Genomic DNA, 26,941 nt, shown 5'->3' with positions numbered 1-26,941 from the left:
TGACTGCTGCAAGGTTGTTAATGACAGTTGTACTTCCGCATTCAACCAATAGGAGAGAGAACTGTGGTTCTTGTAGTTGTTTAAATATCTCCCCATAACACATTTCAGACCAAAAGCAACTCTTGGTCCATCCGGTTGTTGGTCTCGCTGAACCGCAACACTTCCATGGGTCCTCCATTCATTACGCACTCACATATTCAGCAACAGAACACCACTGGTGTGAGTGGTTCACAGACCAATAATATCAGAAGAAGAAACAGCCGGCTGCTACCACTTCAACTTTATGACTAACTACCGAAAAAACATAATTTGAAGTCACGGACAACAAAAGATGTTTGAACCTAAAAAAAAAATGGCTACTGGTGTTTTGCACCATCTTGTTTCCTCTGGCAATGTGGGTTTCTGGTTTTGGTGGATACGGATCCAGGGAAGATACCCGAGGGGAGGGGTGTGCCATCAAAACCTAGCTTCTTCGCAGATTCGCTATAGCAGCTTTAAGTGAAGTTTTAAAGAAGGAAGGTCACATAAATCCTTATTTTGCTCATCACATGAAAGTCAATGACAATTGCCAATGTGCATTTGTTTATAAAGTACGAATAAAACCACCAAGTTGGTCCATAACTAAGCAAGGCACGAGCAACGTAACATTTAAATCCACAAATGATGACTGTAGCAGCTTTTTAACTCAGCTTCAGTCTTCTGAACAAGAGCTGAAAGAATTACAACAAATCAATCACATTTTCAAATGAACAATCAAATCAATTGAATACTAATTTTAACTACAAACAAAAAAACATAAAAGAATACATTTGCAAACAGGCACTCCCATCTGAGAGCGTGGTGCTAAATTTCAATATCACAAGCCTGGAGGAAATCCCCCGAGTGCAAAGTGCGGATATTCATCTTGTTGTCTCATTATATTGTGACAAGCACCAATAAATGTGTGCGTGTCCTCTACCTGTGTAGCAGTATTTTGACAAGTGCCACATAATCCCCAGGAGCACAAGTGGGAAATTTCTCTGAAGAAAAGGAGCTTTGCTTTAGTCCCGGGAGATGAAGCCCAGAGCTTCAGAGGAAAGAGCCACGGGTATGATTCTTCTTCTTCTTCGTTGGTGTCTTCTTCGATGCTGAATAGCGAAAGCATGAGGAAAGAACTGGCCTCTCTCCCTCTCCGAACTTCAGTCCATATTCATGAGACCAAATATGTGTTTTAAATGTGTCATAATTGCTTCCTGTTGGTGGACTAAACTGTCAGAATCTTTCATCTCTAGCATCAACTGAATGAGATAAAAACAGCTTTAGGAGTAAGGAAGCATTTAACGGTGTGTTCCTTCCGCCAAGTAAAACCATCTAAACCACTTCTAAAAAAAGGGTCAAAGCTGGAGTGGGAAGACACAAATACATTTGGCTCTTTTTTAGAAAAGCGATCTTCAAACGTTAAAATTAACCAAGGCTGAGCATCATCCTGGAATCATGAAAGCATCTTTATGTATTTATGCAGTTAAAAATGAGATTACATGTTTAAAATGCTCAAAATGCACCAGATGAACTATTTCTACTAGGTGCTATCTATCAGATCTGAAGTATTTACTCATGTTCCAGATTGATGGGAATCAGTGCCATTTCGCTCACAATCTCCTTCCAGGAATTCTTTATCTTCAGACGGCGCAAAACAAACTACGACTAAAAGATAAGACTGAACAGAATCAGCAGGATGCCCTTGAAGGCAGTATCCAGCTTTTTGTTGAGAATAAGAAACAAAAAGCTTGAAGACAAAAACGTTTGCATCCTAACTAAAATAATATGCCCCAAATAAACAATTAAAGCCTCCAAAAAGAAGATTTTTAAAAATCACATCGGCCCAACGGAACCAAGAGTCAGCAGATTTTATTATCTGATGATGCATGTTTTTTTTTCTGACACCAGTCCCTTTCTGTTTGTTTGAGCTTTCCCATCACTTACAGTGTAAAGAGCAGCATGCCTCTGAGGAAAAAGGCAGCATCATGAAAGGGAATGTGGCCCCTGGCTCTTCGGAGGAGGCCCAGGTCAGAGCAGGGAGCTACAGTAGTAATTACTGAGGGACTGATTGCTGACAGGACCTTCCAACAGCCTGTGGTTAACTGGATGGAGCAGAGGGGGAAGAAGCTTCAAACGCTCGGGCCTGACAGATGCTCTGCGGATGACTCGCACTTTGAAGGCATGGATGTTGTTGAGTCTCTCAAAAGTAGCAAAAACCAACAAAAACATTTGTGCTTCAGGTTTTTTCCCCCTTCACTCCCCATGTTTTATGACACCTTTTGTCAGAGGAATGAAAAAGTTTCTCATTTCAAATACCCGCTAAATTATTTGCAGACTTTTATTTTGAAAAGGTGCCATAATTGGCTTTAGGCATATGGCTCCTCAGAATGATTATATTTATATACGATTTGGTCCAAATAGGAAGTTAATCCTGGAGTGAAACTTCCAAACCAAACAATAAGAGTGGAGTTCTCCGTAAAACACATTTGAACTCACTTATCTGGCTGAGTGGGAGGAATGTGTAATTGTGGCAGGCGAAGACGAAGCCTTGCCACAACTGGTAGAAAGCACCATTTTCCAACCGGATTATGCCAGTTTCTATCTCAGGGTGGTCATTTGAAAGCACTTGGGAGCATTCATCATGACCATGTGGACGTTCCTACCCTGTATTTTAGCCAACCAGTTTTTGCCATCCAAGCACTTGGTTGATTTAGCTTTATTTACACAGCACAGAGGTGTTTTGTCTCACACCAGGAGGCAAATCTAAATACATGAATGCTGTTTACTGGGTTTATTGGGAGTGTGCATATTCTGAGGGATGAAGTTGTTTTTTCCACATATGGTTGCATTAGTATGAGGTCGTAGTTCTGCACATAAAAAAAACAGCAAGAATGAAGTGGCAACGTGAGAACATCTGACTAAGCTGCACTTACCTCTGGAAAACATTTTATGAATGAAGGTCATGAAAAGAGCAAATTCTTTAACATTTTAGAAAAAAAATTCCCTGAGTAGCAACAACAGTGCTACTTTCTCAGGCTTGTAAGGATAAATTGTGGTTCTTTGGGATACTCTTACTTTTAAATCACTAGCTTATACAACCATCTTGCCAGAAATTTACAGGGAATTCTGGGAAAATTCCTTTAGTTCTAAGGTGTTATTGGCTGTGTTCCAAGTCAGGGGCAGCATCTCTGTAAGGACCTTCCCGGTCGACGTGATTGCTTGTGCTCAAAACAAGCCAGGATCCCCAACCCAAGAACTGCTCTTATGCACACATTAAAAGTGATTAATTACAAACAGACACAGAGTTATAACTTCTATACAGAGTTTTGATTATACTACTGGGTAGGGATGGGTACCTTTGACATTTGAATCGATCCGGTACTAATTCCCGGTACCTACGAGTCGATACCGGTACTTAACGGTACCAATTTTCGATACTTTTGAGTGTTTATTATTTTAATTCTCTTTTATAATTAAATATATATTTTTCTCAATATATATATATAACCATATTTGATAAATATCACGATAAATAACATACAAGTTTGTATTTTAACATCGTCCTTGTAGTTTTATAAGCTGATAATTAAACTGAAGCAAACATCTTTACTGTGAACTAAATTTACTGTGTATCTTCATTCCTTTTGCCGTCCTTTTTCTTTTGATTTTTCCTACTGGGAAGTTAGAATTTCCGAGGAGACAGCGAACGCACCATTAGCTGGAAACAACGGTGGCAATGGAAGCTAACATATCAAGCTAACGTTATCTTTAACAGTTTATTTAGCTGCTGGAGCAGATTAAAACGATGATGCCTCAAACTTAGATCGTTGTCGCTGGTTTTACCTTCATCCATTCACCCGTCGCATTTAGTAAAGTAAAGCCAAACTTTAGAGCGCGTTCATGTTCTTCTAGTCGGAAATTCGGAGTTCCGAGGAGAAAGCGAACGCACCATTAGCGAAACGGAAGCTAACAAATCAAGGTAACGTTATCTTAAACATTTTATTTACCTACTGGAGCAGATTAAGATGAGGATGTCTCACTTAGATCGTTGTCTGTCGCTAGTTTCATCACCCAGTTACCCATCACATTTAGTGAAGTGGACCCAAGCTTTAGCGTGCGTTCTTTCTACCATGCTTGCTCTGTTTACAACGGGCTCGCAGGGACCGGCAACATAACGCTCTTGCGCATGCGCAACTGTCTTGGCAGTACCGAAACGAGGCACCGTTTGAAATGACGTGAATCGGTGTTCGGTCGGTACTATGGAATTCGGTCGGTACCTTAAAAAGTACCGAATTCGGTACTCATCCCTACTACTGGGTGTGTAATAGGAATTTTTTTGAATGTAAAATAGTAATAGTAGCCAGAGGTGTGGACTCGAGTCACATGATTTGGACTCGAGTCAGGCTCAAGTCATTATTTTAATGACTTCTGACTTGACTTCACAAAATCTATAAAAACTTACGACTTGACTCAGACTTGAACGCCAATGACTTGCGACTTGAATCGACTTGCATCTGTTGACTTGATGATGACTTGAGCACATTTGATATTTTAGCAAAGAAGTGTCAAGGCGTGGACAAAAATCATAAATCATTCTTGGTTCTGGATTTGATTTACTGCTAAATGCAGCAGCACTTTGCTTATAATCCATTTCAGTTGCACTTTCTGCTTGTTTGAGCAAATAAATGAAGCTTTAAGAAGCTTTATTTCTGGAATTTAATTATTATCATTGCCAATAAATTGATGTTGGACAGATGACTTGATTATGACTTGAAAATTCAAAGTTAAGCACTTGGACTTGACTTGGACTTCCACATCATTGACCTTGGACTCGACTTGGACTTGGTTGTCTTTGACTTGGACTTGACTCGAGACTTGATTGGAAAGACTTGTGACTTACTTGTGACTTGCAAAGCAGTGACTTGGTCACACCTCTGATAGTAACCTCCCAACATCACCAGACAAAATTGTTGGGAGTCTCAAATCACAACTAAAAGCTTTTCATTTTTTGTACCGCCAGACTGTATTGCTGTCCCTCATCATCTGCCATTGTTATATGGCCTGGAATTTGGGATAGAGCGGGCAAACAAGGACACACCAGACCCCTCCTAGAAATTTGGGCAAAATAAAGAAGCATTTGTGGGTTGCATTTTGAGTAGCCTTTGAATTAGGACTGACTTGTCACTGCTCTGTGGCATCATCAGACTTAAAATGCGGCCTTGAAAGGAAGCAGCCCCAGAATTTCAACATTTCAAACATATCCTGTGATCAGTGACCACTACTGGCCAATTTCTTTTCCAGAAATCAAAAAACAATATTAGATCACCTGCACTGTGTGCGGTGTTTGTACCATAAAGCCAAGAGCGACTTACTTCTGATGGTTTCTTGTGTTGGTGACGGACCCATGTGCTGCTGGTGCCTATGTTCTTAGATGACCTGGACCATGACGTCACTTGACCTGCAACGATTCAAAAAAGTCAAAACTATCAACATTTCTGTCTTGAGAATCCTAATTCACTTCCAATAAAACTTAACAGGCATTTGATATCTTAATCATGTTTGACAAGTGTTGATTTAAAAGAGACTTGAGGACAGGTTTATGGCAAGCAGCTAATTTTCTCCATTGAAACTTTAACGTCCTACAGGAGAAAGGGTTCAGCTGAGAGTATAAAGGTCGAACATAAGCATGAGTATCAATCAAGAAGTGTCAGGGAATCGTTTACCTGCTAAACAGCAAAAAGCTATTGGAGGTATTAAATCAGCACTAGATGATGTTTGAGGCTGTTGTGTTTTACAATAGATGTGATTCAAACACAAGTGAGAGGCACTAAAGCGAAAGCAGCCACTCTAAAACCCGATTGTTCCACACCGCTACAACTCTGACTCACTCTTTAATTAAAGCAGACTGCTGACGATCCATGAAGAGGTTAATTAGGTAATGACAATATAAATAACATCTTGTTAAACTGTTAGTCCACTGTGGTCCATTAAAAGCTCATTAATACACAACTTAATTGTAATCAGTCAGACACTGAAGCCAACATCCCACCCACCGCTTCAATCAACAACTCAGGAGGGTTTTTCTGTGCATTTGTACGGCTTGTATTTTCTCAGATCGGACAAACACCTGTTTAAACACGAATTGTGATGCGTGCATAATCGGGAACATTGTTGGTAAAACTATACATTAGGTGGAAAATGAAAGCATGTGTGGAAAACACTGGAAGCATTTTAAAAACAGAATATTAAAGTGTTGACTCAGCCGTGCTGCCATCATGTTTTATCGCAATGTTTCCTTCACTTACATGGAAAACCCGAATCACGTAGGAACGTTTACAGCTATTTTCCAACAGTTAATGTATTTTGTTTGCCATCATTACACAGTGAATCGAAGCCTTAATCTCATTGAAGATATAGTATTGTTTTTGGAGTTTCAAAGCCATAAGTTGGGTTGGGCATCTCTTTATCAATTTTATTTTATTATTATTATTATTTTTTATCCGTGTCCTGTCTGGCTGTGAAGCAAACAGAATTGATGTCTGAATGCTGGTAACAAGCCTTACAGAATTACTCTCAGGTGGAGCATCAAAGCGTCTGCTTTTAATGTCATGCCTGATAATTAAAACTTTATTGTTATTGCTTTTGAATGCTTTGAAATTGCGACCACACACAGAGTCAGAGGTGAAAGAGGAAGGAAAAGACAAAAGGTGGGAAGAGAGGGGCGAAGGGGGTGGGGGGTGGGGGTTTCCACAAAAATAAACAATAATGAACAAGAGTCTGCTTCTAGACCTGCAGAAAGAGAGAATAAAAAAAGCAACAAAAAAAAAAAATTATGGGACACAACAACAATACAACAACATCAAGCTATCACTGCGTCAACTTGATGAAGAAATATATAATCAACATTGTTTAACTGAACAATCACATGATAATGAATCACAGTGCATTAAGTGCCCACCATAGTCTTAAGACCTGTGTTGAACGTGCCCAAGCCCATACTTTTGAGAGCACCATGTGAGCACCTGTGTGTGTACACGCGCTTGTTTATGTAAGGTTTCTCTATAGGAGCGTCCAATAGAGAGTGTGAGAGACCACAGATCCGCCCCCCAAAGATGCGTAGACGACGGGGGGAGCTCCAAGTCCCAGACATCCAGGTGCTGCCCCAGAACACAGGAACCCCAAGGAGACTGCAACCAGAAAGGCCCCCGCCCCCCTCGAGAGGCACAGAGGATCGCCCCCGGGGGCCACAACCAGCGGCCGGCAGAAACCCGAGAGATATTAGCGGCAAGCCCACAGGCCCACCCGCAGCCTCCTACCCCCTAGCCAGCCGAGCCCAGGACCCAGCGACCCGGGACCCAGGGGCGACCACCCCCGCCGGGGACCCAGCAGAGCCCAGGGAACCAGACCCCACCAGGCAGCCACCGGGATTGATCAGGCAGACGCCAAAAATCTTAAATCCCCTGATCCGGGAGCCACAAACACTCAGGCAGACCAAGGCACCACACCCCACACCAGGTGTGGCAGGGGGAGGGGGGACGAAGATCTATATCATCAAAAGAAGTCCCAGGAGAGGGGAGGAGTCAAAGGCCCCACCTGACATATACAGTCATACACACACACACACAGTCACACACTCCCTCCCTCATGCTCACACACGCACATACAACCCAAGACTTACAAAAATGCACGCCAGACACCCACTCATGCTCCCCATACACACCCTATTCACTCTGGTCCCGGTACTGCTGCACATTGGGTACAACCATCACCGGTTACCAGAGTTTGACCCTTTCTGTTGGGGTGCTGATGAGTAGGCTCCCCTGCCCAACGCTGAGCACAGCAACCCACCACCCCAGACCCCAACCAGAAGGCCAGATCTCCCTCCTAGCCTCCAGCCCCAGGAAGCCAAGAAACAACAGAGGTGTGCCAAGACCCCTAATCTCCCTCTGCCTGCTCCAATATAGTGTTGTGTGTTGATGAGGTGTATTCCATGGCTGTGGTGAGCAAGCAGTGCGGGCATTGTCTGGCCAACGCCAGCTGATGCCACCACACCACCCCACTTGCACCCACAACCCTCGGTGTCTAAGTGCAGTTTAAAATTGGAAGTGGGCACCGGTACTCGGGAGCAGGCTGAGAAATCCCCCTGCCAAGTGCCGTTGAATGTACTCACTCCCAAGACCCTAAGTGTGTGTTTGCGTGGAATGTCATCAGTGGAAGTGTTTAAGGTGCAAATAAAATTAGGGGGCAGGTTGCCACAGGAATGCGGAAATGGGTTCCATACCCGCACTCCCTGACTTGTCTACCCCCCAAGGTCCTATGTGCATGTTTGTGTGATGATGTAAGGGAGCAGGAGGAGAGAAATATGTGGGGATGGGGAGGAATGACTGGTTGGGCTTAGCCCTCCAGGAAGCCAGCTCCCCCACTGACCCCAATAAGCACCTCCGTTGTCAAACTGCCACCCAGGGCATGGAGACCCCAGCCCATCCTGCCGGGGCCCAAAGCAGCAGCATTACAGAGTCTTACGGAGTCTGAGGACACCAACCCAGCCCCACCCCAGCAGAATATCTATGCCCATCCCTGCATTTGCACAACTTCCAGAATATAGAAGACATAGGACATCCAGGTAAGGTTGGGTCCTCCCCTTCCTGGACCTCCCCCTCCCCTGTGATGGGACAGCAGAGGAGCCAAGGTCTACCCGAGCCCCCTGAACCCGGGCCAGGCACTGCTGCATGTTCCTGCCTTCTTCCCGGCAGCATACATGTCAGGACCCGACCCCCAAGGCCCTGCCCAGATCCCCACACGGGGACGGCCAATTCCCACACCCCGAGCCCCCAGGCCCCCACCCAGACCCGCCCAGGGGCAATGCAGCTGCCAGACATAGAATATCTATGCCCTTCCCTGCATTTGCACAACTTCCAGAATATAGAAGACATTGGACATCCAGGTAAGGTTGGGTCCTCCCCTTCCTGGACCTCCCCCTCCCCTGTGATGGGACCACAGAGGAGCCAAGGTCTACCCGAGACCCCTGAACCCAGGCCAGGCACTGCTGCATGTTCCTGCCTTCTTCCCGGCAGCATACATTTAAGGACCCGACCCCCAAGGCCCCACCCAGATCCCCACACGGGGCCGGCCAACCCCCACACCCCGAGCCCCCAGGCCCCCACCCAGACCCGCCCAGGGGCAATGCAGCTGCCAGGCAGTGACCCATGGCCGCCGCCAAGACCTCCAAGGGGCCCCACTCACAACCGCCAGTAGTCCACCCCGCGAGGCAACCCAAGCACCTCCAGAGGGGGGCAACGGCCCCCCAGTCCCAGAAACCCCCAGTGAACCCACCTCCAGGGAATATCTGGATACTCCACACTCAGACCCCCAACCCCCCCACCCACATCATCCCACAGGACAACATCAATGGTCCCCCATCATCACTATTTGATGGAACCGATCAAAGGAGCCCAGAGAGATTGATTTGAAGTGGAAGCAGAGGCTAAATCAAGTGTAATATGATCTAACAAAAGATTTCTATACTGGCTAATGCAGAGAGTTTCTCTACTTTTCCAATTCAAGAGGATAGTTTTCTTAGCAATGCATATGGCAGTCAGAACCACGTGAACCAACAACATCAATGGTCCCCCATCATCGCTATGTGATGGGACGGATCAAAGGAGCCCAGAGAGATTGATTTGAAGTGGAAGCAGAGGCTAAATCAAGTGTAATATGATCTAACAAAAGATTTCTATACTGGCTAATGCAGAGAGTTTCTCTATTTTTCCAATTCAAGAGGATAGTTTTCTTAGCGATGCATATGGCAGTCAGAACCACGTGAACCAAAGATGTTTCAATCGGGACATCGTCCAGGTTTCCCAGTAAACAAAGAGAGGGGGTGGTTGGGATATGACATTTCAGAGACTTTGACAGGTCTTCACAAACTTTACCCCAAAATTCCTGGACAGGTGGACAGGACCACAGTGCATGAATGTAATTGTCAGGAATGTTGTTTTTGCAGTGTTTACAGGTGTCAGGCGACACAAACCCCATCTTGAACATCCGATGACCTGTATAGTGAACTCTGTGTAGAATTTTGTACTGAATTAATTGTAAATTGGAGTGTCTGATCATTTTAAAAGTTTTTAAACAAGTTTAAAAAGCTAACTGATACATCCACCTCCCATTTTTCAATAGGGGTTGCTATTCTATCGTCTATTTTGGACGGTGTCTTATATACTTTAGACCACATATGTCAGAGTCAAGGCCCGCGGGCCGCATTTGGCCCGCGGCGCATTTTTATGTGGCCCGCGAGATAAATATCAAAAATATATTAAAACTGGCCCGCTGGCCGATTTTACCGCAAATACTACAACTCCCATGATGCTTTGCGGCGCCAGCGCGGAGCAGACGCGCCCCCTCCTTTGTGTTTTTTCAGCGCCGAGGCAGTCAGAGGTAGTTGGGTGTCTGCAGCTCCTCCGCTCTCTCGGGCAAACTACACTCCTCTCACTCAGCGCAGAGTTCACTCAGCTGTTTTCTGACGTTGAAGCCCAGAAACTGAGATTCTAGCCGCTCAGTAATGTGTTCACGACTTAAAGAGAAAGTTTTCAAACTAACGTCCAGACAGAGCTGATATAACTCCAGCGAGCAGCGACACACTCAAACCAGCATGACTCTGTGGCTGCTGTCGTGTTTCCTCCCCGACACACAACAACGCGGTCAAGCTGCTCAGACATGTTCATCAGCACAAATCTATAAGGTGAGCACCTGTTGTCATCTAATGTTGTCATTATTATGATGAAGATGAACAAAACAACAGGAGTCTCCTCCCCAGCTCAGATCAACCCCATGATGCAGGTATCTGGCTGGAACAGGTGAGCATCACAGTAAACTAGTAGAGCAAACTGAGCTTTAAATATGTTGGTTTTATGCTCTTTTTCTGCTCCAAAACATGAAAGTTAACAGGTGAGTAGGGCTGCAGCTATCGAATATTTTTGTAATCGAGTACTCTATCGAATCTTTTTTTCGATTAATCGAGTACTCTAATAAATTACCCTTTTGTGTTTGTAAACCATTATATCATATATTGATGAGCCAAGATGGCGCCGAGTATGGCTGCCTCGTCGCGAGCTCCACCAAGTTCCAACATTACACGCTCCCTACTGTACATTAATGCCACTGTTTTGCACATACCAACCTCTGTACATTTTATATCTCTTATCTTATTGTTTACTTTATTCATTTGTATACTTAGATTAGCCATTTTTATATTTTACTTGTTTTTACATTACTGTATTTTTGCACAACTCTGTTGCTGTGAAGCTCGCACACAAGAATTTCACTCGCATGTACTGTACCAGTGTACCTGCACATGTGACGTGACAATAAAAGTGATTTGATTTGATATCAAATAGCATGTTATAATTATGAAAGACCTCTTAAAATGAGCAAGCAATTGCCAGTTATTCTTCAAGTTTTATTCAAAATTAGTTTGCAAAACTTCAGCACTTCAACTTTACTTCACAGTAAACAAATGTCTGTGCACAACCTGAGCCGATTTTCCCCTCGTGCGAGAATCTGCTAGCCTGCAAGCCAGACAGAAACTAGGAGGATAACGCTGCGAGCGGCTGCGGCCCAAACAGAACCAGAACCGCTCACGGCGCAAACAGCTCGCCGGCTGTTTCCCTATTAACACACGTCCGTTTTAATTTCCACACTTTTTTTCTCACACTAACAAGGATTGCCAAAAGCATGTTTGCTGTGGTTTTGTCAAATTATACTGATCACAAAACATTTATTTACTTTCTTTCGTTTTCCTCCGCCACTCATAAATACCCGTGTCCTCCTGCAGAAACCCCGAGGGACAACAGACGTCAATAACACAATAAAAAGTCCGACGTGTTGTGTAAAAACTGCTATTTTTTAGCACATTTTAAGTCCGACGTGTTGCTAGCAGACGTACGGTGTGAGCTGAAACTGAGTGCTACAAACGAAAAAGTCGCAGAGTCCGCAGAATATATAGAAATACAGGCTAAAATGCATTATCTTGTAGAGGCTCCGAGTCCGCTTGCAGAAGAGACATTTACAGGTGCTGCAGCACGGAGGATGTGGTGTTGTGCTAGGCTAAATCCATTTTACAGTATTTATACTGGACTACGTTTTCCACCTTACGACGTGAAAAATGCTCCCACACCTTTGACATTTTCTGTCTTTTTCGCCCTCCACCGGGGTCTACGTTGTCCGCCATGGCTTAAGAGAAAGTTAAGTTATATTCGCTACTCGCGTGTGCATTCAGTCCAGTGGGCATGTGCGTCACTTATTTCGGTCCGGGTGAAACATGACCCCGGGCGATTGCAAAGCCATGAATTAATTAAATATGAATTAAACGAATCCTCGAGGCAGAGAATTTGACTCGAGGATTTTTTGTACTCGAATTATTCGAGGTCCTCGAGGAATCGTTTCAGCTCTACAGGTGAGATGTTGCATTTTCATTTAAGATAAAATGATATTCTTATTTTGTTGTTGGCACGTAAGCAAAGATTTAACCTACAGTAAACAGGAAGTGGAAAGGCTGCAGATAGATGAATAGAATAGAAAATCCCTTTATTGTTCCTCAGTGGGGAAAGCTAGACGTCACAGCAGCGATGACACTTATTACAGGAGAAAAAAGGAGAATAAAAAATAAGAAAAATGAATAAACAAGAAAACATAAATCCTGAATATATTTTTAAAATGCAGAATATACCACAAGCAATGAATACCTGATGTGTTTTATTTATAACTGACTTGCTCGTGTGTAATTTGGTTATTCCACATTCAGTGTTAATGCAGAAATATGTTTGTTTCCAAATTTAAAGGTTCAAAATTGCATATATGTTGATAAAGAAAACGTGCAAATTTGCTGTCACTTTTTCAAAAAATATTAAGTTTGGCCCTCGACTCCATCCCAGAGTTTCATTTCGGCCCCTTGTGAGTTTGAGTTTGACACCCCTGCTTTAGACAGTAGTTTGGGGGGTTTGAGATTATAGAAGTCTAATACCCTTGGTGGTGTTTGTAATTCTATTTTATTGAGATAAAAAAATTTTGACTACAGATTTAATTTGGTGGTATTCTAAAAAGCTATTCTTATCTATTCCAAATTGGGAGACTATTCTATTAAATTGGATGAAGTCCAATCCTTCATATATGTGTTCCAGGTATAGGATTCCTTTATTTTTCCAGTCCGGAAGGTTCATCATTTTATTATTTTGCAAAATATCAGGATTATTCCAGATAGGTGTGCGTCTGCATGGTATCAGTGAAGACTCTGTTATTTTTAGATACTCCCACCATGCTGTCAGAGAGGTGCTGATACAAATACTTTTGAAGCCTTCATGTTTTCTTATGCTTGAGCTAATAAATGGTAAGTCTGCAAGCTCTATCGTATTGTGTCTGTTCTATGTCTAACCAAGACTCATCTAGTGGGTTATCTTGCAACCATCTTGGTATATATTGCAGCCTGTTGGCTAGGAAATAATAATAAAAGTTGGGTAGATCCAGTCCTCCTCTGTCTTTGGTCTTCTGAAGCGTTTTTAAGCTAATTCGTGGAGGTTTATCCTGCCAAAGGAATTTGGTAATTGAGGAGTCCAGAGATCTAAACCAGTCAGCTGGTGGTTTGTTTGGGATCATTGAAAATAAGTAATTTATTCTGGGTAAGACCATCATTTTAATTGTAGCAACTCTCCCCATGAGTGCTATCGGTAAGGATACTGGGAGTGCCTGCGCTGAGGGAGGTGAGCATGCGCTGACGCTGACGGCCGAGCACCGGATACACGGCAGTGTTTGAAGCAGATGGCAGCTCGTTAACAAACATCCACACTTAAGACGCATTTTCGCCTAATTTATCTACTGACAACTCAAAAAATAATCTGGTAATTATAACTCACTCAACCTGGAGGTAAGTGAAGAAAATTTAGAAAGTTTACAAAACTATATTGAAAGAGTTTTTGAGTTTTTCGTTATGGGTCAGAAGAAATCAGCAGCTGAGACCGAAACACCTGGGACCAAGAGGAGCCGTCCTCAGGACTCACCTGAGGCCTCATCTCCCCGTAAGGACATATTAGAATTATTAGATTCTATAGATAAACGGCTTCTGGGATTTGACGGGCGACTTCATCTGCTTGAGGTTCTACACCAGGAGTTTCAGAACCTCCGTCAGTTTCTGGAGTTCAGCCAGGAGCAGGTGGAGGGGCTCGCTGCTGAGAACGCGTCTCTGCGGGCGTCCGTTTCTTCCCTGGAAGAGGGAATGACGTGGATCACCCTGGACAACAAGATTCTGAAGGAGATGGTTTTGGACCTTCAGGCCCGTAGCATGAGGGGTAATTTGGTGTTCGCAGGGCTGCCAGAGCAGACGGGAGGAGCGGAGAACTGCGAGCAAACAACAAAAAACTTTCTCCAGACCCAAATGAAAATACCCGAAGAAACGGTAAAAAACATCACCTTTCACCGGGTACACCGCCTTGGAGCTAAAAGAGTGGACAGCAGAAGACCTCGTCTCATCGTGGCTAAATTTGAACATTTTAAGCAGAAGGATCTTGTTAAAAGTCACGGAAGAGAGCTCAAAGGAAAAGACTTCAGCGTAAATGACCAGTTCCCTAAGGAAATCCTGGATCGGCGCCGAGTCATCTTTCCGCTGCGCAAAAAGTTTATCCAGGATGGGAGGAGGGCTGTCATCTCGGTTGATAAGCTTTATGTGGACAATAAACTTTACAAGGAGCGAGGAGTGACAGACTGGCTGTTTTAGCCCAACATCAGGTCAGACATTTACTATTCTTATCAGGATTCACTGGGTTTGAGCACGTCAGGATTAAACAGTTGCAAAATCCGTATTCTAGATGATGAGATCACCTGTTCATCACCACCTAACACCCCTATCATCTTTTCTTAGTTCTTTCTTCTTTTTTAATCTGTATCTGTATTTTCCTTTCCTCTTTACCTGCTTCTGTACCTTTACAACTGTATGGCACAACCACACAACTTTCCAACACTGCGTCAGACTCGGCACACACACACACACACACACACACACACACACACACACACACACACACACACACACACACACACACACATACGCATTCAAATATATATATTAAATCCACAGCACAATATCATAATTTATGCGTCAAATAATACAACCACAAACACTGTTGGATCTTTATTATTATTACTATTATTATTATTATTATTATTATTTACTTTTCTGTTATTTATTAACATACTATTTTATACATTTAGATACTTATTCCATCTTATTCACATGAAGCCGTCATATTTTAGCTACTCACACACACATCTATGGGTGCACTAAGGTTTGTCTCATGGAACGTACATGGAGCTGGCTCCATAGAGAAAAGAATAAAGATTTTTGATCAGCTAAAGAGAGTGCAAGCAGACGTAATATTATTACAAGAGACTCATAGATCTGCCACATCCGCAGTTGAACTTAAAACACCTGAGTTTCCCAGCATGTTTTCTGCCTGCTATAACTCTAGGCAAAGAGGTGTAGCTATTTTAGTACACAAAAACATCATTTTCACAGTATTGGACACAGTCTCTGATCCAGAGGGTAGATTTATAATGTTAAAAATATCTGTACAGAATCAAAGCTTATGTATTGTCAGCATACACTGTCTAAATATTGATGATCCTTCATTCTTTCATAATTTTTCTCTGTACTCTCCGAACACTTGGACTGTCCACTTATACTTGGAGGCGATTTTAATTTTTGGATGAACTTTTTAACAGACATGCTCAGTACAGCTGGGACTCAGCGCAATTGGCAATCCACTAATATAGTTAAAAAGTACATGAGTGATTATGGGCTTTGTGATGCATGGCGATCTCTTCATCCTAACCGTAGAGAATATACCTTTTTTCCCACATGTCCATCACTCTCATTCACGTTTGGATTATTTTCTAGTCAGCAGCTCATTGTTGGCTGACATTTCAGACACTGAGATACACCCCATAGTTGTCAGCGACCATGCTCCGGTTTCTTTAACTTTGGTAAACAAGAAGACAATCCCACCAAGCAAAAACTGGAGGTTTAAGACATCACTGCTTAAAGATGAAGGTTTTATAGAATTTTTTAAAAAGGAGTGGGCTTTATATTTAGAACATAATGACCTCTGGGAGGCAGGAAAGGCAGTGATGAGAGGTAAAATAATCTCTTTCTCATCACATAAGAAAAAAACAGAAAACAAACGTAATTAGGAGTTAGAAGAAATCATTAAGACTTTAGAGGCATCCACAGGAGAAGAGTTAATGAGCAAATTACATAAAGCTAAATTAGAACTTCATGGAATTATTGACAAAAAGACACAATTTTTAGCTCTTTATCAATTTTTAAATCACGATTGTTTACTACAAAGACTCACTGATTCAAAAAATGCTGTATTCCTTTTTTTTCACTTTGGCCAAAAACACACCAGTAATGCTGCAATGTGAACCGTCAAAATAAAAGCTCAAAACAACCCAAAGCACTAGATCTTTTATTTCATTAGGATCTGTGCCTACTTCTCTCATTTTCCATTCTTATATACTTACACATACAGATGTGGACAAAATGGTTGGTACCCTTTGGTCAATGAAAGAAACCCCCACAATGGTCATAGAAATAACTTGAATCTGCAATAAGTAATAATAAAAATTTCTATGAAATTTTATCAGTGAAAGTCAGAAATTGCTTTTCAACCATGCTTCAATCGAGTTATTAAAAAAAACTCCTGGAACAGGCCTGGACAAAAATGATGTCAACCCTAACTTAATATATAATTGCACATCGTTTTGAGGCAATCTCTGCAATCAAACAATTCCTGTAGCTGTCAATGAGACTTCTGCACCTCTCTGCAGGTATTTTGGCCCACTCCTCATGAATAGGCTGCTGAAGTTGACTTAGGTTTGAAGGGCGCCTTTTCTAGACAGAACGTTTTAGCTCCTCCCAAAGATGCTCAATAGGATTGAAGTCAGGGTTCATAGAAGGCCACTTTACAATAGTCCAATGTTTTCCTCATAGCCACTCTTGAGCGTTTTAGCTGTGTGTTTTGGGCCATTGTCCTGTTGCGAGACCCATGACCTGTAACTGAGGCCAAGCTTTCTGACACTGACCAGCACATTTCCCTCTAGAATCCCTTGATAGTCTAAGTTCTATTTTCTCACTAATCAAAAATAGACATTTTTTTTAGTTCTACTAGAAAAGTCTGTACTGAGCTTTACAAAACATAGAAATAGGTATCGGCCCTCAGAACCAGAATCGGTGCACCTTTAGGAAATTGGAAGGAACCATTACATAAAACCTCCTCTACATATTTTCTTTTAAATATCATGAGTCCTAACTTCATATCGTATCATTTGGCTGTCATGGGTTAGGCCAAAGCTTTGGCCACTAAAACAAAACTAGATATGTCTCAACCTCTCTCTGAGACATTTTCAGTGTTTATATTTTTCCATCAGATATGTGCAAGATTGTGTCAGTGTCCAACATTATTTGCAGATCCGTGGTAAAAATGTGTACTAATCTGCTGCACAGTTTGACTGCACTAGAGCATCTGTGCAGACATCCACACGCCTCACATATGGCAGCTGCAGTGTTCGGCCGCCGTGACCAGATAACCAAACGGGCCACAGCACAGTGGAAAGTTACTGTCATGGCCGAGTGTTAATTAAAAGCCGCACTCCGGGCCCAGCAGCCAAAATTATCATGGGCATCCTTCATTTGGAAACCTGATAACCTCCAGTGAGCAGATGCAGCTGGAGTCCACGCTGCAGCGGTCAGGAGAAGCGAGCAGATTAAAAAGCAGACAGTGAAGCCCTGAACACAGGATGGCTCAGTCGGTTCAGAAAAACGGACCATTAAACCTGCTGTAAAATACCTCATACGTGCAGATATGTGACTGCTTAACAGATGAACTCGTTAGCGATCAGGTCAACCCAGCTGTGACGCCACAGCTGGATTTCAGACACTGGAATAACTACATTATCCAGAATGTACCACCCTGCAGATCTAAAGTTCCAATTTCAATGAAAAAATAAGGCATTTTTTTTCTTACAACTTTTTGAAAGATCATGTTTTAAATCTAAAAGGCATTAGTTCGTAACACTGACTGCAAATGCAGAAGCTAAGATTGGTAAAAAAAAAAAAAAGAAACATTGCTGCTAAGGGTCTTAACATTCAATTCAAGTTAAATTAAAGGAAGCTTATGTGAAAATAGTATAAATTATTATACCTGTGATAGATTTCTGAAGGGCCCTTTAGTTCATCACTGAACAGATCCTCTCAGTTAACGGCTAGTCTGAGAGGAGCCAATGCTAAACTCCATCACTGCTATGTTTAAGCAAAAACGTCATACCGGTTGAGACGACATTCCCAAAAATATCATCTGGTTGTTCGAATCAGTCAATAATCAGTATGATAGAATTAATTTTTGATAATACACCAAAATGAAAATAAAAAAATCTGCTTTTATTTTCAGGCCGCAAAAGGATTGTTGCAAAGCAGTAACGGAAACTAAAAACTTCCCTGACTTTCTCGTTTATTTATATATATTTTTAATTTTATATATCTGACATTGAACACAAGCTGTTGGAAAAGGTCAGCTTCACCCAACCTCAACATGCACCATGCATGTTTTTAACGCACCGTAACGACTTACCGATACCAGAGATGCATTACTATTAACATGTTGGAACTGTAGCTGGAAATAAATCTGGAACAGGAGGAAGAATTTCATGGGAAAACAGCAGAAGTTGACTGGGATCATGCAAGTCTCCCACCTACACACACACACACACACACACACACACACACACACACAAAGGCAACCTTGTCTCACAAACAGTTTCTCTAACTTACCGTCAGTGGTGTCAGAGTCGTTGCTGCTTGTGGAGTATTTTCTCCTCTTCTTTTCGCTCTGCATCTGTTGGGGGGCGGCAAAAAGAAAACAGAGAGAAAACGACGAGTGAGAAGATGTTCACCATGAAAGTGTTAATGAAATAACACGTTGATGACACCAATCTGTCAGAGCCTGCAGCGGGCCTCCTGCCTGGATAAACGAAGCTGAGCACCGTTACACATGAGAGTATCAGGTTTTATGTCACAATAATATGGTTGTTCTGCTTCTCCGTGTAGAAGAAGAGTTTGTATCAATCACATTCACAAGTTACTACAGGTGCTTTGGGTTTTCTGAAAAACACTGTTAATAATAACAATCATAATCACTAGAAAAAAATTCCAGAAGAAATTTTAAAAAGGGACCTGTCCACTGGCAAAAACCATGTGTCAAAGAGGCCCAAAATCATGATATTTGGGTGAACAACCAAAAATAATCAAATAATCAATGCATGGAGATGCGGACATTAACGATTCTGCATCATAGAAGAGGAGCCATAATCAATTATAGTGGAATGTAGTTGTTATTTTAACGGTGGCATCCAAATCTGTCAGAGCGGGAGTTCTCCACATTTACCGGGTATGAAACTTTGGTCCACCTTTATGTGGTACTGCAGGGCTGAGCGCTGGAGTTGTAACCTGACACCAAACCCGAACCAAATCAGCTCGATCGGTTCTGTTGGATTTGGGCCATGAACTGAGCAGGTGAAATATATGAAGAAACATGAACCGGATGGATTTTGCTGTGTTTAATGTCTTCCCATTAATAAAATCCAGTGAAGTGTTGCAAGACTGCACGTTTTAAAAAAATGCACAAAGGAAAAGTGTCAACAGCACGAAATCTGTGTGCATCTTAAGAGAGGGAGAAAACGATTTAGCACCATCACTTTTTATTCAGTCATATTTTATTGAGTTTAGGTCACTACGGGGAGTGAAGTGTGAGTCGTCCCGCTAACTGCATAGGCAGCCTTATTGATTTAAGTAGAAACGCATCTGTTCTGTCGAACGTGTGAGATGGACAAAAGGGAAACGGGTCTGGAATGCTCCTGATGGCTGACTCGCTGCGCACATATTTCCTTTAAATGCTCAGCAATTTATAATTATACCAAAAACACCAAAATGTTGGTCTAGTGATGGTGTCGGGGGGAAAAAAAACCACATTTTAACAAACGACTCAGAAATACCACCAATCTGGACAGTTAGTTAACATTTAATCTCTGATGAGGCGTTTTATTTTCACACAGATGACACGAATATGAGGAACAAGTGTTTGATTAAAGAAAACGAACAAAAACATTTCTTCAATTATCTGTCAGTCAATTAATCTCTTCACGTCTGATTCATTAATGGAAACCAGTAGCTTTGATGTTCAGATGTGAGGAGTTTGCTGACCTTTGCTGCACACCTGTTAGCAGGTCATGATACGGATATTTGATGAGTGTGTGTGTGTTCATGCACTTGCATTTGTGTTTGATGTTAAGGTGAAAATATCTTACTCACATTCTGACATTTCGGTTTTCTCAGCTCATTCACAACATTTTGTCCTTTTTCATTTTTTTTTATGTTCATCTTTTTTCTCTCGCTGGCCTCTCAACCTTGCGTTTTATATCTGTATGACTTTTGATGCTATTTTTGTTTTCCCCTTCCTTTCTTCTTGCTCTCTCTAAAAATAAATGAGAGAGAGAGAGAGAGAGAGAGAGAGAGAGAGAGAGAGAGAGAGAGAGAGAGAGAGAGAGAGAGAGAGAGAGAGAGAGAGAGAGAGCGAGAGAGAGAGCGAGAGAGAGAGAGAGAGAGAGAGAGAGAGAGAGAGAGAGAGAGAGAGAGAGAGAGAGAGAGAGAGAGAGAGATTGTCTGCTCACACAAGAGAGAGGATCGGAGGACGCTCCTCCAAACACGCATTATTATTTTCATAATTTCATTAATATTTCTCCTGGAAGCGCTCCGTCAGACTGAGTGTAGTGATGCTGGTGTCGGTACAGGATCTGCTCGGGTGCATGATCGGCTCGCGGTCCTTCGACTGCCGATGACGTCAAAGTAGTTGATTGGCTGAACATGAAGCTTACGGAAGTTACGTCATCACCTTATGATTTTGGTCAGAACAAATTTGCGGTCGTAGTCTTAGCGGTTGTAGTCCTGTAGCCCATAAATCAACACTTTTTGGAGAAAATGTGTTTGAATTTCTAAAGGAAATGTAAAATAAAAGCACACGATAAACGGTGACCCTCAAAAGCTCTTGATGTTGATGAAATGGGGCAAAATAAAAGAACTTCATTAAAAGACACCAAGCAATATTTTGAATCAAAGAATGTTTTTAGATAACAACTAAGGAAATATACAGACGAACTCCACATTAATACAAACAGATATGGCTTCATATATAAGAACTGTTCTCTTTTTGTCAGTCCATTGTTGGTTTTATGCAGTTTCACATTCTTTACAAGACAAAGATAATATGGTCTTTTATTAACAAATTACAATTATAAAGAAAACATTTAGGTGTTAACAAACAAGAATTTATTAACAAAACTGCTGATGTCTTTCCAAAACGTATGTGTGAAAGCCGAGTAGATTCGCAGTTATGTGACGTCATCAGCGGGCGCTGGACCCCGAGCCAATCCTGTACCGACACCGGGAGATCCCGTCTTGGGGAGAGAGCGGGGGAGAGTGACAACGGCTGCAGCGTAATCATCTGTCTCTTTTATTTAGGGACACGGAGAAGTAAAAAGGAGAGAGAAATAGAAGATAGAAGTTCTTGTTCCACTTCATTGTTTTGTTTCATGATGATAAACTGATGTTAAATTCAGCTTAAAGACAAACTGGGAGGAAGCTTTGGTTCATTTTAATTTACAGGAGATCTTGTTTCCTATCTGCTCCTCCAGAGACAGCATGGACATGGACTTAAAAAAATGTTAATTTTTTTAAAGTAATTATCATCTGTATGCTAAACTGATTAACTGGCAAACACATCAGTGTTCTATTTCTGGGACAACACACACCAGATTGAAATACTATGCAAACCTTTGAAGAAATGGAGGGAAAGGGCAGAAAAATGTCAAAAGCTTTTTTTGTCCTCTAAATACAGCCACGTTTCAGTAAGTATAAAACAATCATCATCATCTTCATCAGATCTCCTCATAACTTTAAAGAAACATCAGTTAGAAGAGCAGGATTCCTGCTTTCTGTCAAAATCTGGCTAGTCTGTAATCTGTCAGGATTTACTCAAGCAGCTCTGTCCCACAGCACTTAAATGTCAAATCTGTGTGGAAATCATTTGTCACATAGTGTAAGTAACTATAGAGTTCTGGGTAAAACCTGGTAAATAGCCTGTATATGATATAGCACCTTCTAGAGTTCTGGAATCCCCCAAGGCACTTTACAACACAATCAGTCATTCACCCATTCACACACACATTCACACACTGGTGGAGAAGAGCTACAATGTCGCCACAGCTGCCCTGAGGCGCACTGACAGTGGCAAGGCTGCTGAGCACTGGCACCACCGGTCCCTCAGGCCACCACCAGCAGGCAAGGGGGGTTAAGTGTCTTGCCCAAGGACACAACGACAGCGACGGTCTGAGCAGGACTCGAACCTGCAACCTTCCAAATACGGGGCAAGCATTTTACTCCTGTGCCACTATTGTAGGAAAATGTGTTTAAAATTTTAAGTTTAATCTACTTGAAAGTTTGTCAGATGTTTACCGTCTTGTTCTGGAGCGTAGAGTGTGAAGGGAGACATTTATTGCAGGAATGGAGTAAAGGCCAACAGAGTCAGAAGAAAATGATCAAAAGAGTTAAACAGTTAAAGTTGAGAATATAAGTTTCAGTTTTTCCTACCAGTTTCAGGCAGGAAACTCCAAAAACAGGGGGTGCGTTGGAACCTTAGCTGTGGCGAGCGATGATTTATGTGGCAGTAAAACGGGGCTCTTCCTGTACCTCTGTCTCCGCGCCTGCCCTGTATACTCCTAACTACCCTGGCATTTATAATGACAAAACAATACAGAGCGCTCCAGGCCTTGCTGTACTTTCCCAACCTCCATGGTTTGTAATAATGCAAGAGACATTGAGAGTCTATGAAGTTAGGTCAAGTCCATTATTGACTTCCTTGGCCTCTCGTTTCTCTCTCCATCTTTTTCCCATCTGTCAAGTTCTTTCTCGTCTTTCTGCTTTTGATGAGAATGGTTAAGTGAATCGCTGACTTCCTCCAGCTATGTCCATTTGTCTCTCCTCAAGTCTGCACGCTTGGATCCATCTCTTTGTTCTCTCTCGTCTATTAAACTCACAGACAACCCGTTTAAACCACATTCTGGCATCTTGGCTTTTTGTTTATTGTTTCTTTGCAAAGCAGTTAAGTTGTCTCTTTTCCTCAACTGACCAAAGAAGCGCTGAAAGATGTGGCATGAGGTAGCTACGAAGCTGTTTATTATACGGACCTGCTCCAAATTTACAGCGGTTCTGCAACAGAAATAATATTGGCTTTTCCAATTGGAGGAAATAACATCGGTGCATAAAATAAAAGTGTTATTATAGCTCAGTTGGAAAAAGTTACACCTCGTGTTCAAAAAAGACATTAAGAAGTTCTGACCAATCAGGAAAACTAGCAAAGCATTATAAGCCTACAATGATTATTAAAGGAAAAAAAGGAAAATCTGTTCTCATCTCCAACGTCATGCTGTTATTTTAATTGCCCCTCTGGAATAAATAAAGTTTTTCTTATTCTGAAAGAAAAATCATGACACAGCAGGGATGCATCAAAGGAAAAACAAATACATCTGATATTAAAAAGAATGACAAAGTCAGAGGATACCTGTGTAGGGGCAGGAATCCTGTACAATCTGCAGCTTTTTGTTCTAGAAAAACCTTTCTGGGCGTTTGATTCGAAGGAATTTATCAGCTCCTCCTGCAGGTTATGTTAGGAAGATGCACAATGCTAAACAAATTAATTTATGCCTTCCAGCAAAATGATGCAAAAGCTTACATCCAAATGAATATTTTGGCTTCATTAAGACATGAGTTTAAAAACAAATAGACACTGACTAATTACACTAATCAGCTACATGAACAAAATAGCACTTCTATGGTATTCCATGCATCCAAAGAAAAAAATGGCCTGTATTTGATATAGCGCCTTCTAGAGTTCTTGAAACCCCCCAAGGTGCTTTACAACACAATCAGTCATTCACCCATTCACACACACATTCACACACTGGTGGGGATGAGCTACAATGTAGCCACAGCTGCCCTGGGGCGCACTGACAGAGGCGAGGCTACCGAGCACTGGCGCCACCAGTCCCTCCGACCACCACCAGAAGGAGTCGTTGTGCATAAAAATGTGTTTTAATAGGAGTGCTGATGCTTGAAATTTGATGCATTTGGGAAAATAACGCTGCAACAGCATGCAAGGATCATAATTGATAATAATGGAGACTATTTTTAGCATCATATACTGCCAGTGTGTTTTGCCTTTGTTCTGCCATCTTTAAATATGTTGACTTTTTTAAACACTGCCACAATTTTTATACTAAAACTTACAACTTCTCCTCAAACAACTGCTCCCCAAAGCCCGTCAAATTATTTTTTTTTTAGTCCAGATTAGTCTAAATTAATTGCACTTTGTAAACTTGTCTAGTCTGGGTTAATTTAAATCCAATCTATGACTCTTGCCCCCACCCCCACAATTGCCCAGCTAATCTTGTTAGATTAAAACTAGGTGGAGATTTGCAGGGTATTGCATAAAAATCTCATTAAAAACAAGTACAGATGCAAACTGTCCCAACTCAGTGGGTGAAATAAAACTTAAATCCATTTCTATTGAGAAAAAATGAATCCTTAACAGAAAAAAATCCTTCGAAATAAATAAACACATTAAAAAACCACTACATCACATTAATATTTCATTGGGTTTAGACAGCCACCACCAGATTTGTTTGAAATATATCATCTGTTGCACACCACATTTCCTGTGCATAACTTTGAGTCAGCCAAACACATTTACAGTGAGAAGGTTGCCTAATGCATGCTGGGAAAGCCAACCGCCTGGGGAGCTAATTAATTGGCTGACTACGACTCCGCCGAGAGCGCTGTGTCTGACTGAATGCTTCGAGGCGACCGTTTCCTCAAATGTGCAACAGATTGTGCATGAAAAAAACATTAATGTGTGTGTGGATGAGGGTCTGCAGGTGGGAAGGAGAACCATGACTCAGCTGTTTTACCTGTTCAGGGGTCCATCACACTGTCCTGTGTTAATAAAGTAGGGTATGTGTAAGCATGTGTGTGTGTGTGGAGGGAAAAGTCAGGTGAGAGCAGCTGTTCCTGCTTAAAGCCTAATGGCTTGTACTTGATACATGACTGTTTCAGGGTGTGCTCTCACCGCCAGCAAGTTTATGGCAACTCGTTTACACTCGGTAGCATTTCTCCCCTTCTGGTTTTGCTCATTTGAGCAGGTAGGAGCTGAGAACATCTGAATTTGAAAACATCTTCTTGTGATGGCAGTAAAATGTATTTTAGGAAAAAAAAATATTTTATTGGGGGGGGGGGGGGGGTCACACCTACAAATGTCCCATCTAAAAGAGGATGCATTCATTCATGTTTTATTAACTACATCCTACAGCATGAATAGTTGTTGAAGCCAAACATTTGCCCGTTTCTTTTTAATCAGCTGTGGGGAAAAAAGTGCTATGACCAGATATGAGTTTGAATCATAGAGTTAGATGGTTGAATCACAGCAGAAAAGGAAAGTAATAAGGAGCACACCTTATATGGCAAGCAGTTATGTTAGATAATACATAATGTGAAATATCCTTTGGCTGGGCATTTTTGTATTTTTTGATTTCCACACTAGGCCTTCAGGAGCTAAGAAGGTCACTTTTTAACATTGTTGTAGGTGTGTGTATTGACGAGAATCTGGCAATACGATACACATCACAATACTGGGGAGACGATACCATATTTTGACACTAAAAGCAAGATGGTATTTACAATTTATTGTTTTTATTCTTTTCTAAACAAAGTATAGTAGGGCTGGGCAATAAATCAAAAATATATCGTTATCAAAATTTCTGACTCTTATTGTGATACTTTTTCCATGTCGATACATCTGATAAATCTGGTGATTAAAAAAATTAAAAGATGTGTGTAGTTGGGCAACGTTCATGCCCCTTTAAGAAGCTGTACTACCATGAGTCACATAAAAAATGTGACTCAACGTAATACATGTGACAGCCCCATCTAGTGGACAACTTTTGTTTCTGCGCATACCTGTAGTTATCGTCCATTTACCGTTATCGAGGTGAAATCCTCAATATATCGTGATATTGATTTTAGGTCACGTCGTCCAGCTCTACAGCATAGTAGAAGATTTGTTTTCATTTTTTTTTGCTGACAAGCTTCGGCTAACGCTGTAGTCTTTCCTGCCGATGCATCGGCTACTAGGGGTTGTACGAACTAGTCGACTAGTCGACTAGTCGACTTCACGGCTCTGTAGTGACTTTTTATGCCTGTCATCAACTAGTCGCTGTCACGTGATAATGACTGACAAGATGCAGTCCTCGGAAAAGACAGCAGGTGATGAGCCCCTGCGCGTCTGGATTGAGGCGGAGGTGACGCGATGTGCGGTACTGACACCGGCGGTAAAACGGACATTTAACCAAACTGTGACCTTTTCCCTTTTGCAATTTAACCTTCCCCTCACCCCATCCTAATCTTAACCAGTTTGCAAAGCTCTGATCGTTGACGCGCTCCAGACATTGCGTCCTGAGCACCGCCAAATCAGGTGTCACCACCTCAAAAACAAATTAAACACGCGATCGTTCATGTCGGCTCATTTCCTTTCATGTTTTCTGTCTGTTATTTGTGCCTGATGCGTTTCGCTGCTGCGGAGCGAGGCTCTTCACCTGTTTTGTTCTCCGGTGACGCACCCCCAAGATTCCACTATCTCCACTCCGCTCCGCTCCGGCATGAACTCCGCAGCAAAAACGGTCCCGTTGTAGTCGGCCGGCGAGCAGCGGCACTCCGCTG

General features: G+C 42.1%; 1 protein-coding gene across 1 annotated transcript in view; it reads right to left on the bottom strand.

Annotated features, from left to right (window-relative positions):
- Positions 1-26,941, bottom strand: part of jade2 (jade family PHD finger 2) — a 265,323-nt gene that overhangs the window by 213,602 nt on the left and 24,780 nt on the right. Inside the window, exons 2-3 of the mRNA XM_015961491.3 lie at positions 18,893-18,956; positions 5,391-5,476 (exon numbers count right to left, since the gene is read on the bottom strand). Of these exons, the coding sequence (XP_015816977.3) occupies positions 5,391-5,476; positions 18,893-18,956 (150 nt within the window). The remainder of the gene's footprint in view (positions 1-5,390; positions 5,477-18,892; positions 18,957-26,941) is intronic.

Source organism: Nothobranchius furzeri, chromosome 10, assembly GCF_043380555.1.
Source record: "Nothobranchius furzeri strain GRZ-AD chromosome 10, NfurGRZ-RIMD1, whole genome shotgun sequence".
In the NCBI taxonomy this organism is placed as follows: domain Eukaryota; kingdom Metazoa; phylum Chordata; class Actinopteri; order Cyprinodontiformes; family Nothobranchiidae; genus Nothobranchius; species Nothobranchius furzeri.
The sequence above is the reverse complement of the archived record's forward strand: the minus strand, read 5'-3'. Positions and strand labels throughout refer to the sequence as shown.